Here is a 14,851-nt window from a genome sequence, read left to right as displayed (position 1 = left end):
ATGTTACATTAAAACGGTTTAGACAACTTATACCCAACATATGTAAATTACACCGAACACGCAGGCATATGAATACGCTATTATTGATAGCTTGATGAGAAAAAGATCAAGGAAAAGGAGCTGTTATTACAAATAGGTAGAAATGGCATGCTGCTAGCGCTCAAACAATTATACAATTAATGTGTCTATCGTTACACATACACAACAAACCTGTTGGTATTATATCAAAATTATAAAAGCTTCATTTATACAGCATATATTTAGCTCTTTATGTTTTTATAACTTACCTATAGATTTTACAAAGGTGTTTTGGGCAAGTACTTTTTTTTTACCACATTATATAAATAGTGCCTGTTTGGGGGGGGGGGGGGGGGGGTAACAGTTGAAATTGACACCCCGAGCAAACCATTGTCAACCGATGCGAAGCGGAGGTTGACAATGGTTTTCGAGGGGTGTCAATTTCAACTGTTATCCTCCCAAACAGGCACTATTTATTTTTACATACTGAATGTCTTAATTTTAGAGAATATTTTTACTGCTTTTATATAGCAATTTACGCACATGTAACAATTCGTTTTGTTATACTTTCATGTTAAATACTAAAATCTGATTGGTTAAGACGCAGTTAATAATATTTTCTATTACCCTCAGCGTTAGCAACGCACTTAGCAACGGGTAACATTAAAAAATGTTACATGCGCGAAAATTATGCGCGTACGGTTCGCTGTAGAATTCACGTTATTCCTATATAAAAGCAGTAAAATTTTCTTAAAAATTAAGACATTCAGTATAACAAAATAAATAGTGCCTGTTTGGGAGGATAACAGTTGAAATTGACACCCCTCGAAAACCATTGTCAACCTCCGCTTCGCGTCGGTTGACAATGGTTTTTTCGGGGTGTCAATTTCAACTGTTACCCTCCCAAACAGGCACTATTTATGTAGTGTTACCCGTTGCTAAGTGTGTTGCTAACGCTGAGGGTAATAGAACGGATTATCAACTGCGTCTAAGCCAATCAGATTTCAGTATTTAACATGAAAGTATAATAACATTATTTGTAATACTTTTTTGAGACCGCTCAGAATCCTTATACTGAATGTCTTAATTTTAAAGAAAACATCACTGCTTTTAAATAAGAATAACGTGAATTCTAAGGCGAACCGTACGCACATGATTTTCGCGCATGTAACAATTCGTAATGTTACCCGTTGCTAAGTGCGTTGCTAACGCTGAGGGTAATAGAACAGATTATGAACTGCGTCTAAACCAATCAGATTTCAGTATTTAACATGAAAGTATAACAATGTCAAATAGCTGATGAGAACGCTACTGGCCAGATCACGTTTAGAGCGTTTTTACGTTGTATACGTTCATACATGTTTCTTAAACGTAAGAATAAGTAATTTCTTACTTAGTAAGACCAATTTATTCCAAAGTTACACAATTTCTCAGGGGGTTTCTACGAGTGTGAACAAGCTAATATGTACCAACTTGTGCGTAACTGAACTGCTGCGCGCATTAATTTTGACTTACCACTACAGATCATGCGTCGTCGTCCGATGAAAATTGTATTCACGAGCATCAGTTAAAATCAGTTAATGACAACTTACACCATCTGCGCCAATGTGCTTGTAACGTGTTAAAAATATATGTAAATCTTTAACACCTTAAAATTCAACAAAAGTTCTTGCTACATTTATCATGCGTCGACATGATATTGTTATGTTGTAAATTTTGAATTTACCGGGTGGTGGTAAATACAAAATTTACAACATGACAATAATCGAAGGCGATGATTTCATGGTTGTTAATTAGTTGTTAATTAGTTGTTACGATTTTACAGTAGTTAGAATATTTTAAAGTCTGTCCAAGGTTACTATACTCTGTCCGGAGTTCTTGCTTCCACCACTTTTCGCTGGATATTTCGAAAATCATAACTACCGTTTGTGCTCAAACTACGATTCATCCACTAATTAGAAAAATGCCCATATTATCTGTTTTGAAAGGCCCCTTCCACCGATTCATGTTTCAATACACAATCCAAAATAGAAAGTCTAGATCTACGGGTAGTTTGCATTGCATCAGCCATTAAAAGCGCGGATGATAACATTAAAAATTTTGAAAGGGTTCCGAGTGAGTCCCGAATGGTGAAAAGATGTAAACGATTCCCATTATAAATCTTCGTAAGAAAATTGTTTTCGTTCCAGTGAACTTTAATGAGTGTAATAAGATAATATGTCAATAAAGATCTCTTGAATATTTTCCATTTTATCAATTTCAACTGTATTTCTTTCAAAGGTATGTGTATTTTAATTTAAAATTATCAAAAAGTGATGGAAACAATTATAACTTGGGACAGACTATAGAACTGTTTCCGTCACTATTTTACGAATTTAGAAGCGAGAATACACATACCTCTCAAAGTAGTAAAATTGAAATCGATATAAGGAGAAAAATGCCCCATTTCTTCATTGTCACTCGAAAAGAAATTTCTCACGCAGATTTGTAATGGGAAAGGTTTACATCTTTTCTCCATTCGTTAATATTTGAGACACCTCGCGCAATTTTTCAACATTGTCATCCGGGTATTTTTCATGTCGTTTCCATTGCAAAATCCCTGTAGACTTTCTGTTCTTGGTTGTGTATTAAAAACTTTTATATGTGACATTTCAAAACAGAAAAAGTGTTTTTTCTCATTTTAGTGGATGAATGTAGTTCGGGCACACAGATATTTCTGACTATCGAAATATTAGGCAAAAAGTGGTGGAAATAGAAATTTAGGAGGTTCATAACTTGTCCTTTCTTCATTTCCAGGATATGTTTGAAAGTTCTAACAATCAATAGATATACCACAATCATAACATGCGCGCATCTAGAAGGGTGGGGGTCGGGGCTGGACACCCCCTCCCCGGAAAATTCAAATTTCTTAAATTTAAATAGTAGAATTATTGAAAATAGGTCTCGGATTCTCCCCCCTCCTCCTCCCCCGGAGTATTAAAAAAAATTCATCAATATTAATTCTTTCGAATTATCATTCATACAGCATTAGACGTTAAACTATAACTGGTGCAGAGATTTGGCGGGCTGTTTTAAGAATAAGACACTAGAACAAACAAAAACAATAAGTGAGGTGTTTCACTTCACTTACGCTGAAAGACCCAGTGAGTCTACTGATTTAATCGTGTTCAGTCCTCGACGTATGTGAAAAAAAGTTTCTCCTTTGCAGCGGTTTTTCCTAGTTTAAAACTATCATGACTCTTAGTAATATATGAGCAAATTCTGACCAAAAGACAATCTGGCGCAATTTAAAACATCACATTGAAAGGTGTAGATTCAAGATTGTTCAAAGATTTATCACAAGGCCAATAATTCGTCCACATAAGGGCTGCGGTGGTTTTTCATAGGGTATGCTGGAAAATTCCGTAAAAATCGTTATCATTGGGGCAAATTAGAAAGACAAATACAGTCGTTAAACGTTGTCTCTTTAAGAACTCTCATATGCTTAACCCTTATTTCTAAGGAGGTCCTGAGAACATCAAGGAGAAACTCCCAGAAAGCTATATTCCTTGTCACTGATGGATTCTCCAATGGCGGCGACCCAAGGTCGGAAGCAAAGTATCTGCGCGACATCGGCGTCAAAATCTTCACGTTTGGCATCCGGAACGGGAACGTCCGGGAACTTCACGACATGGCGTCCGACCCCAAGAACGAGACGTGCTATATCCTGGACACGTTTGAAGAGTTCGAGGCGCTGGCTCGCCGGGCCCTGCACGAAGGCATGTTATGTTTTTTTTATTGCAGGTTCAAATATTCAAGAATGATAATTGATTGTGAATGAAATTTCACTTGAAAGAAATCAATTCCAATGCTTGTGGACAGAATTAAGAATACTTTTGCAGTGAAATCTCGCATTTTTGTGATCATGCATTTTAAATGTACATGTACATATACATATAATGTACATATACACGGGCTATATTGTATATCTATTAAAATATACATGGCGAACATGAAAAAAACATACATGAACAATTCACATGTATCCCAAACAGTGGTCCTCAATATTTCTTTTATAAATTTCTATGTAGATTTGGGTACAGGTTCATACGTGACACAGAGGACAGACAAATGTGAGCATCTCTGCATCAATCGGTCGCCATGCTGTGACAAGATGGCGACCTGCCGCTGTGGCACCTATACGGGTAACTTTGAATGTCTCTGCCGGAAGGGATACTACGGGACCGGACTCTATGGAGAATGCTTCCGTAAGTTTCAAATTCACAGTAAAAATAAAACGTTATCATGATCAACATTATTTTGTTGTGTTGTACATAGATGTCTAAAGGTATGTCATCAGGTGCCGTTTCTTATTCGGTAGATAAAAAATACAGTAATGACAGCAAAAGCCACATTTTCACTTTCCTAAATTAAAAAAAAAACATATTAATTCTCTGAAACTTCAACAAAGTCAATTTCAATATAATGAATTAAATCTGAATTGAAAAAAAAATAAGTTTGTTATTCACCTTCATAACAGCGTGTCCACCGGGTACGTATAAAGACAATCAAATTCTGGGCGATGAATCCACGTGCAAAAAATGTCCAGATGAGAACCAGTCTACAGCTTTGGGGGCCACGCACGTGAGCCAGTGTTCATGCAAGAAAGGTTTCCGAACCTTCAACGGGACGGGCTGCTCAGGTAAAGCCAATCACACCTTATTTGTTTTAGTCAATTTTCCAACCTATTTTTGCATGGAAAAAAATATTAGTTACATGGTCATTTGTTGCAGTGCTTCGTTGTCCCGAGTTGAAGAAACCAGCCAATGGTTACTTCGTGAACGACTACTGTGACAGCGTGTTTAATGCGGCCTGTGGAATCAAGTGTAAGCCTGGGTATGAGTTACGGGGGAACAGTCTCAGGATCTGTCAGGAGAACGGGGTCTGGTCAGGAGAGGAGGCCGGGTGTGTCAGTAAGCACTGCGTACTAAGTGATTGGTCAACTGATTTCCGTACTAGCGATAGGCATAAACTACTCTGTGACAAATCGAGCAAAAGGCCTTTATTTTGAACATAATTTATAGTGGTTTTTAAGGTAAATGTTAAAGCCTCTTTGGCTAATGAGAAGTTGTGATGATATAACCCCTCATTATCTATTGCTGCAGTGAAGACCTGTCCGCCATTACCTACACCCAAACACGGGAACATGATCTGTGACCGTGACGACTTTTCCTTCTCCACGGTCTGCCGCTTCACGTGCGATACGGGCTACAAGCTGGTGGGCTCCCGGAAACGGGAGTGTCTGGCCATTGCCTACTGGACGGGGATCCCCACCCGCTGTAAGGGTAAGACAGGAGCAAGCCAGGCGCAAGATAGACACAAAATAGACACTAGGTAGACACAAGACAGACACTAGGTAGACACTAGGCAGATACCAAAACAGACATTATAGGCAGATACCAAACAGACACTAGATAGATAACAAAAAGACATCAGACAGATACCAAACAAAAACTAGACAGATACCAAAACAGACACTATACAGATACCAAAACAGACATCAGGCAACAGACACTAGACATACACCAGATAGACACTAGACAGACACTATGAGACACCAGACAAATACATCAGATAGGCACAATATACTAGACACCAGAGAGACATAAGCCAGACACAAAATAAACACAATACAAACACAAGTTGGACACAAGACAGACACAAGACAGACAGGCTTAATCAAGGTAGTGAGCATATAGGCATTTTAAAATTTAACAAATTAATGAAGACGACAGTGTAAATAATAAAACATTTGTATGTAAAAAATAGAACAACAAAATGGGCTTCATTATTAAGGCGATTCACTTCAGTAAACAGCTTAACACAGTCTTGCCAGAGATATCAATTTGATAAACAATGTTAAGATGGCCCGTACATTTAAGAGGGAAGGGCCACAACATCATCTCCATATTCAATACATTCGATTAACTTATCGTTATTGACATATTGGCACACTAAATCTGTTTTTTAATTGATTTATGAAACTATATTATTTAATGGAAAATTTTGATAAAATCTAATAAAGGTATTAACCTGATAAGAAGTGTTCCCTCTATGTCAGTCTCTTAGTCTCATGTATAGACACTGCTCTTTTCCCTTTGATTACAGAGATCACCTGTCAGCCCCTCCCCCAGGTCAGGGACGGGGTGGTGAAGCCCCTTATCTGTACGGCTAAAGAGGTGTCCTTTGGGACCATTTGCCAGGTGGAGTGCCTGTCCGGGTACTCGTTAGTGGGTCCGGAGAGGAAACAATGTACGCCGGAGGGGATGTGGGCGCCCGAGTCCTTCGGCGAGATGAGCCGATGTGAAGGTACACAAGTAGAATTTGCAGCAATCGATTGAAAGCAAACTAATCAAAATTTTTATAGGGAAATAGATAATGTGAATTTTTAATTTCTTTGTGTGGTGTGTGATGGGATTTACATATCTGATGTTTTTAAGGAAAGATTAATTTCAATCCACAGACAAATCTCCACCTTTCCTGCTTTGTCCCGCGGATATTAAGTTGGTGGCGCCTGACGACGACAATGCAGTAGAGGTCAACTGGCAGGTGCCCCTCGCGCTGGACAACTCCGGACTTCTCCCAATCATGACGGCGGTGCCGGCCGTGGAGCCGCCCAAACGCTTCCCCATCGGTCTGACTTACGTCAAGTACATAGCCGAGGACTTCAGCGGAAACAGGGAAAAATGCAGGTTCTCCGTGGACATAGCAGGTCAGTGAACAGCCAACACACGTTGTTCGTCACTGGAACTTTGTTTGGTCCGTTTTCTCAATGTACATATTGTGTTTGGTAGATGTTACCCCTCCAAGGGTTGACAGTTGTTTCTCCCCAAATCCTACCGTGTCATCCACTTTTTATGCGGAAGTCATCTGGGATGAGCCACAATTTAGCGATAACTCTGGGGAGACACCGAAAGTGGAAAGGACGCATGCGCCTGGACTGTTTCCGAGAGGGATGACCATAGTTATTTACACAGCGTCTGATGAGAGTGGAAATAACAGTACCTGTAAATTGGAAATCGAAGTTATACGTAAGATGTCCTTGTGTCAACATACTTTGATGATTTTTTCAATTAAAAATAGTGAATAATCGGAAAAAATAAAGCAAAAAGTTAAAATTATATCAGTTCAAGGTACAGTTGTAAGAACAATAAAACCCAATATAAATGCTCCTTTGTATTTCTTGCAATCGCATTTTTTTTTATATTTTAGCTCACCCGTGTCAGTATCCCCCAGAGCCAGTGAACGGACGACGGCATTGCTACGAGACAGCGGAGGGGGTATACTGTAATGTGTCGTGCAATGAAGGGTTTGCCTTCGCCATACCACCCGCCGACCTTTATTTCTGCGCCTATGATAATGTGTGGACTCCTGAAGATAAAATGCCTTACTCAGACTGCTCAGGTTAATATCTAATGCATTTATAATATATACTGTAATTGGCCTTTAAAAACAAGATTCAGGTTCAATTCTAGATTTTAATTTTATTTTCATTGTAGTTAAAACTGTGACCAATAGTATAGAGCTCCCGGCCTCCATTACATATATAGCAGAAGTTCCCTGTCGTGATCATTTAGTATTAAACCAGATCCAAACGGACTTCCAGATAACTCTCTCTGGTGTGGTAAGTACTGACGTTTAGATAAATGACATTTGTGCTAAATGGTATCATGACGTTCTATGGTAAGCGTTAATTTAAAATGTCTCTCACGTTTAGATAACTCGTATATTTGTACGTCAAATTTGATAGGCATTTTGACGTTCTTGATAAGGTTTAGATAATCTCTTTAACGTTTAGATAAAAGCCACTTACCCGATTAAAATATTGACGTTTAGAGTAATGGTGTTTGTACTGATTGGTTTATAGATTTAATCTCTCCTACGTTAAGATAAAAATAGTCTTTGTTATGAGCGGTTTATTGATGCTTTCTCTTTAACGTTTAGATAAATAGTATATCTAGCCAATTAGAACATTGACGTTTTTTTCAGTAACGTTTTGATAAATTGATCTTCGTAATGAGTAGTACGTTGACGTTATATCTTTAATGATGATATAATTGGCTTTTTGACGTCCTTTTTTTAAAATAATTTCTGAGCTTAGTGAAATATAGACGTTCCCCTTTTTTATGTTTTTTTTAAATAAATGTCTTTGTACTTAGTTTTTTTCACTTTCAAGATAAATCGTTAAATATTTGAGCCGTATACTGGCGATTTTTTCTGTAACGCTAAAATAAATTATCTTCTTTACTATGTAGACTAGTACATCACCATTACTTACTACAAGCTTTTATAAATGAGTTTTGTGCTGAGTGTATTATGTCTCCCCTTTCAAAGGGGAGACATATTGTTTTTGTCGACTTTCTTATTCTTCTTATTCTTCTTATTCTTCTTCATCCAAATTTGTCCAGGCCGTAACTTAAATACCCTTTGACATTAAGACTTCAAACTTGGAACATAGGTAGATGGTATTGAGAAGGAGTGCTCGCCACCAAAAGTTTTGACCTTGACCTATTTTGTACTTCAAGGTCAAGCTTTTCATAAAAAATATTCTCCGGACCATAACACAAGACTCCTTTAACATACAAACTTTTAACTTGTATCATGGATAGATGGTATATAGCCTAGTTGAACCTTACCAAAATTTTTGACCTTGACCTAGAATTTTTATTTCAAGGTCATATTAGAAAAAACTTCATTGTTCAACTCCTGAATATACTTTGACAGAAGGACTTCAAACTTTAAACAAAGAACAATAATAATACACTTAGGTGTACTATTGAATAATATTTGACCTTGACCATGTTTTACTCAAGGTCAAATTAAGAAAAAAATAATAAAATATTGTCTGGGTCATAACTTAAATACCCTTTGACATTAAGACTTCAAACTTGGAACATAGGTAGATGGTATTGAGAAGGAGTGCATGCCACCAAAAGTTTTGACCTTGACCTATTTTGTACTTAAAGGTCAAGTTTTCATAAAAAATATTGTCCGGACCATAACACAAGACTCCTTTAACATACAGACTTTTAACTTGTATCATAGATAGATGGTATATAACCTAGTTGAACCTTACCAAAATTTTTGACCTTGACCTAGAATTTTTATTTCAAGGTCATATTAGAAAAAACTTCATTGTTCAACTCCTGAATATACTTTGACAGAAGGGCTTCAAACTTTAAACAAAGAGCAATTATAATACACCTAGATGTACTATTGATTTATATATGACGTTGCCTATGTTTTACTCAAGGTCAAATTAAGAAAAAGATAATAAAATTTTGTCTGGGTCTTGGTAACATATAGCTGACATCATTCTTTTCAATTGTTAAATTTGCCCCATATTACAATCCTTGGGGAGAAGGGGAGACATGTGTTTTTTTGTAAAAAAAACAATACCCACTAGTTTTTTAACGTTTTGATCAATAATCTTTAATCATGGTGGTGTATTACCGTTTTCTCTCTTCCACGTCTAGATAAACGGTCTGTGTGCCGCTAATATGATCTGTGAGGTGGCTGACATGGAGGCGACCTGTGAAGAGGAGGACGAAGGTCAAGGTCATTTATGATTTGGTACTATAATATTTAAAATATCTGTAAAATATTTTCACGCTTGCCTTTTGTTTTGATTGTTTTTAGATTTCAACCGAATCAAGATAATTCTGGGACGAAGACGACGGCGTGACATTGTCCGGATCGTGTCCAAGGAGTCCGGAGATAGCGTGGGGGGATCTGACGCTCACGTCGCCAGCTCAATCACGTTTGACTTCATTGTTAGAGGCAAGCCTGCTCTCAAAGATTGATCTCATCTCAAAACAATTGTTTTACAGAGAATCAATGACAGTTTTGACGTTAATGCTTACATTTTGTATGGTGTCTAAAATCTATGCACCTGTGTTTTCTTCACCTTACCCTGGTTCTCTCTGTCCGTTATCTAGGTCAGTACCAGAAAAAGGCCCGGCAGCTACCGGCAGCCAATCAAACACAGGAGGTCACGGAGCAGCTCAAGGGGATGCTGACGGTGGTGAAGACGGAGGGGGGTGGGGGAACATTGGACATCAAAGTGGGCGGCACCAAGGCCAAGTTCGCCAATCTGACCATCAGCAAGGCGGGCCCCCGCTACAAGTGTAAGGAGGGAGGGGTGTTGGTCAACACCTCCTGTGGTGAGTGGTTCGCAAAACTTTACACAGACAGTGACTATCAGTTATTTTACATCCAACAACAGAAAAGAGAAAAAAGTATCAGGGATAGAGCATAAATAGATATTGTGGTTAATGATATTGGTTACTAATAACCATTGGTTTAGTACATTATACATGTATATAGGAAGTAATCAAACAATATCAAGGTTTATGTATTTTCTGCAGAAGTTATCCACAAGACAAATAACTAATACGGAATAAGGCATATTAAGTCTCTAAAAAATGAAAAAACCAAATTGATATTTTAATTTCATTTAAACTAATCAAACATCTCATATTTCTTCTTTAAATCTTTTTTTTTTATTTCGCATTAATTACAAACAGTGAAGTGCCCGGTGGGGACATTTTTCAACGTCGTCTCTAAATCCTGTTCCGGCTGTCCGATTGGGACATACCAGCCGCTAGAGGGCAGTGTGGCGTGTCTAGTGTGTCCAATCAACACCACGACAGACCACAACAACTCTAAGTCTGAACAGGAGTGCAAAGGTCAGACAGAGATATAATCTATAATTTCTGGGGGGTTTTATATCATAGTTTCTATATATAGCGCAATGTTAATTTTAGGTACAACTTATAAACAAAACAATCTGGCCTTCTGTAGTTGTAAAATATGACAAATAAATTGTTGATATATCTTTTTCTCTTTGATCGATGCGAAATACGAATTAAAAAAACATTGCCTATATACCATTGAACACAGATGAATAATAAACAATTTTGGTTCTACCTTAATGGCCCCGATTAGCCCAGTGTCTGCCGGGCACCTACTCATGGGACGGGCTGGAGCGGTGCGCCACCTGTCAGGTCGGGTTTTATCAACAGGAGTACGGACAGACCACATGTGTAAAATGTCCACCTGGAACAACCACAAAACGGAGGGGATCCAGGGTGCTGGAAAAGTGTGAAGGTGTGTCCAGGAGTTACTACAGATAATGAGTGGAATTTATGATTAACTCTTAGTATAGTTACACGCAGTAATTTCATTCTTACAGAATAGTGTCACATAAAGTTTCGTTGTTTTTCAAATCATAATAATATTGTATCATTTCGTATTATATCATGTATGGAATCGAATTGTCTCATCAAATGAGAGTATATTGTATAATGCGTCACTTTATAGTATCGCTGTGTATTGATTGATTTTATGCCGCATTGCATTATAACGTATCTTGTTCTTATGATGTATGCTATTATAGAAAACAATAAGATACACACATTCCCGTGTCATATCATGTATAATTGTCTTTGGCTAGGGATATGGTAGAGGTTATTTATTACCCTGAATTCACAATAGAGACTCGTTCTCGATTGCATTACAGAGCCCTGCAAGCCAGGTTACGTGTCTTCTTCCGGACTGAAGCCTTGCTTCCCGTGTCCCAAGGGAACTTATCAGTCAGATCCGGGACAGACAGTCTGCTATGAGTGTCCCAGAAAAGCACTGACGATGTTCACGGCGTCTACTGACGTCACGAACTGCAGCGGTACGTCACTCGACTACACTATATTTAAATGTTAAAACATGCATTTACGTTATTTTGGTAGACATTGAATTCAATACTTTCGGTTAAAAGGTTCCAAAGCGATCTCCGATAACCAGCTACAGGCGGACGAACCGGAAGTAGTAGTGTACAACGACTGCTTCGAGAGCAAGTGTCAGAATGGCGCCACCTGCCGGAGAAAGCTGATAGGATTCACGTGCGACTGTCCTCCAGGATATAAAGGTACAAATAAAACTACAAACTGTTTTCCCTCTTTAATCTTTCGCTAGTTTCTGTAATCCATGTGCGTAATTGTTGGTTCCTTGTACAGTTGTACCGTGCCAAGATCTAGATGTATGTGAGGGTGACATCACGTATTTATCTATTAGTAACAAGAACAGAACTTGACTGGGAAAAAACATTTGTACATTTAGGTTTATATTGTGAATCCCGTTTGGACCACTGCGAAGGGTCGCCATGTTTAAATGGAGGACAGTGCAACAACCACCTCACTAACTTTACCTGCACCTGTGCCGCAGGGTTTACAGGTATGTGGAAATCCATCCTAAAACAGCCAAACTCATTATTGAATGTTTCCAAATATGGAAATCTGAACTAAAACGATGCTATTTACCTTTAGTTAAACAAATAATATTAATTTCAAAATTCAGGAAGTAAGTGTGAGATAAATATAGACGATTGCATCAGCATGCCATGTGAGAACAACGGCACTTGCCAGGATCTAGCCAATGACTTCGCCTGTAGCTGTCCGGAATTCTTCAAAGGTCTGAATATCACTCAATAAATAATGCTTTTGATTGGAAACTTCCACATTCCTTGAATAACGTTGTTAAATAATTGCATTTGAACAGGGCCGACTTGTAATACAACAGTTGACTTCTGCACCCCCTCCCCGTGCTTGAATAACGGGGTGTGCCAGCAAAGGTTAGGAGGGTACAACTGCTCCTGTCCTACAGGATTCCGGGGCACCAACTGTGAAATCAACCATGACGACTGTGGAAGCGTTCCGTGTCAAAATGGCGGCACATGTGAAGACGGAACGGCGTCATATCGGTTAGATTTTGTTATGATATGAGTGTGGGAGCAGTAGGTTATAGATGTGGATCATCACAAAATGGCGGACCTCTGATCGAATCGACATTTCGTTTTACTTTTATTTAAAGGATTTTATAGACGACATTATGTAACTTACCCAATAACCGAGTGTCGGCCTGGTGATCCGCACATTCCGAGTTCGAATCCCGCAGAGGCTTATGTTGTAACTTACTGAATTAATTTTTTAGGTATTCATTTTTAAACCTAAACGTACGCATTTTCTGCGACGTGCACAGTTTATTCATCATTATATCTTTCATAATCAAATAATTTAATGTTAATTTTAGTGACTTTCTCCTGACGGGTGTTTTATTCCACTTTAAGATTTCAAAGCCGTAGCACAAAAACATAGAAAACTACATGCAAAAGTGACCAATGCTCGAATCCCTGTTATCTTTAAGGGGGATGTGCGGCCATCTTGTACTTTTGAGGATAAGAATGTAAACATTTCTTGAACTGGCTTGTTTCTGCCCGAAACTGCAGATTATCAAATTTAATACATTTCTTTTATTCAGATGCCAGTGTATGTTGGGTTTCACTGGGGAGCAGTGCGAGGTGGACATCGATGACTGCAGTCCCGACCCGTGTCTAAATGCGAGCAGGTGCGAGGACCATGTGAACGGCTTCACCTGTCACTGTCAGAAAGGTTTCATCGGAGAAAGATGCGAGAGAGGTAAGTCGGTAGGGGCCCTCACTGTTGTTATTTCGAAATCAAGAACAAGCTAGCATTATGTACTAATATTTTATCAGAGCTTGAAGTGGAGTATCTGTTAGACTTCCCCTTCGCCGGAACCTTTAATTACACTTCTACCACTATCGACAAAGACCTGGCATCGGCAACCGTCTCGTTTTGGATGAGAACAGATGACGTCATTAACCAGGGAACTCCATTTTCCTACGCATCGAGTCCAGAAATGGACAATGCCTTTACACTAACAAGTTATGATGGGTATGTGCATCAATTTTAATGGGTTTTCTGTCTATGACGTCATCGGAAACCAACAGGCAGCCTCGCATACTCTCACTGACCGTAAGCAACTCGTTGAACTTTTCTTACAGTTATGCATCATCTTGAATGGTGACATGAAAATGTGAGGAAACGACATGAAATCAGAAAAGGTCATGGATTTTATTTTTGAGAGCGAGAAATATTCGGCGAGTTGAGCCACCCTCAGTTAAAGTTAGCGAGACTGACGGTGGGTTTACGAGGATGTAGTCTCATTATATTGACACACGGCCGATAATGTTTTGTATGTTGTAGATTTGTTGTATATGTGAACAACCAACAAGTGAGCACTGACGTGGATGCCAATGACGGGGGGTGGCATCATATCGTGTTCACGTGGTCATCAAATCGAGGAGGGTGGAAGATCTACAAAGACGGGGTGACGTTCGACACTGGGAACGGGCTGGCCCCGGGCCAGGTCATCAAAGGTTTGTTATCTACTAACAGCTCGCCGCCTCTGAGTGATCCTAAGCTTGCCATAACGTTGTTTATGATAAATATTTCGGAGATTTAACATTTTGACCCTATGACCCCTAGGTGGTGGGACATTTGTGATTGGCCAAGAACAGGATAGTGACGGATCCTACAACAGCGCCGAGTCGTTTGTAGGTCAGATCACCCACCTAAATGTCTGGGACAGGGAACTGACCTTCACCGAGATAGAAAACATGAAAGTCTCGTGTAAGAAGTTCGAAGGTAACGTGATTGCGTGGGTGGACATCCAGACTGGGCTCCATGGCGCTCTCAGACCGGAACCGTCCAACTTCTGTGAAGGTAACGAGTGATTGAGAACGCTTGAATGGTTACGCTAACATCAAGGCTGTGCTATTCCAGTTAAACCAGTGTTTATTATTACATGATTGTATTATATATTATGTGCTTGAACTATATTGCATATTTTTCATCCTCTTGTCAGAAACTGCGAAATAATGGTGTGAAATCGAGCGACGCATGCATGTTTTTGTATATGTATATACATATACATTTTCGAT

General features: G+C 38.9%; 1 protein-coding gene across 1 annotated transcript in view; it reads left to right on the top strand.

Moving 5' to 3' along the window:
* The window catches only part of LOC105317904 (sushi, von Willebrand factor type A, EGF and pentraxin domain-containing protein 1), a 29,208-nt gene that overhangs the window by 2,213 nt on the left and 12,144 nt on the right, over positions 1-14,851 (top strand). The window contains exons 2-25 of the mRNA XM_011414711.4: positions 3,521-3,776; positions 4,089-4,265; positions 4,538-4,699; positions 4,791-4,970; positions 5,163-5,342; positions 6,166-6,366; positions 6,521-6,769; positions 6,852-7,088; positions 7,270-7,461; positions 7,557-7,681; positions 9,534-9,609; positions 9,697-9,837; positions 9,996-10,220; positions 10,584-10,745; positions 11,005-11,166; positions 11,579-11,740; positions 11,831-11,980; positions 12,172-12,285; positions 12,409-12,522; positions 12,610-12,811; positions 13,369-13,526; positions 13,604-13,802; positions 14,115-14,287; positions 14,397-14,633. Coding sequence (XP_011413013.3) covers positions 3,521-3,776; positions 4,089-4,265; positions 4,538-4,699; positions 4,791-4,970; positions 5,163-5,342; positions 6,166-6,366; positions 6,521-6,769; positions 6,852-7,088; positions 7,270-7,461; positions 7,557-7,681; positions 9,534-9,609; positions 9,697-9,837; positions 9,996-10,220; positions 10,584-10,745; positions 11,005-11,166; positions 11,579-11,740; positions 11,831-11,980; positions 12,172-12,285; positions 12,409-12,522; positions 12,610-12,811; positions 13,369-13,526; positions 13,604-13,802; positions 14,115-14,287; positions 14,397-14,633 — 4,234 coding nt within the window. The remainder of the gene's footprint in view (positions 1-3,520; positions 3,777-4,088; positions 4,266-4,537; positions 4,700-4,790; positions 4,971-5,162; positions 5,343-6,165; positions 6,367-6,520; positions 6,770-6,851; positions 7,089-7,269; positions 7,462-7,556; positions 7,682-9,533; positions 9,610-9,696; positions 9,838-9,995; positions 10,221-10,583; positions 10,746-11,004; positions 11,167-11,578; positions 11,741-11,830; positions 11,981-12,171; positions 12,286-12,408; positions 12,523-12,609; positions 12,812-13,368; positions 13,527-13,603; positions 13,803-14,114; positions 14,288-14,396; positions 14,634-14,851) is intronic.

This window comes from Magallana gigas, chromosome 7 (genome assembly GCF_963853765.1).
Source record: "Magallana gigas chromosome 7, xbMagGiga1.1, whole genome shotgun sequence".
Taxonomy (NCBI): Eukaryota; Metazoa; Mollusca; class Bivalvia; order Ostreida; family Ostreidae; genus Magallana; species Magallana gigas.
This window is presented reverse-complemented; position numbering and strand designations above follow the sequence as displayed.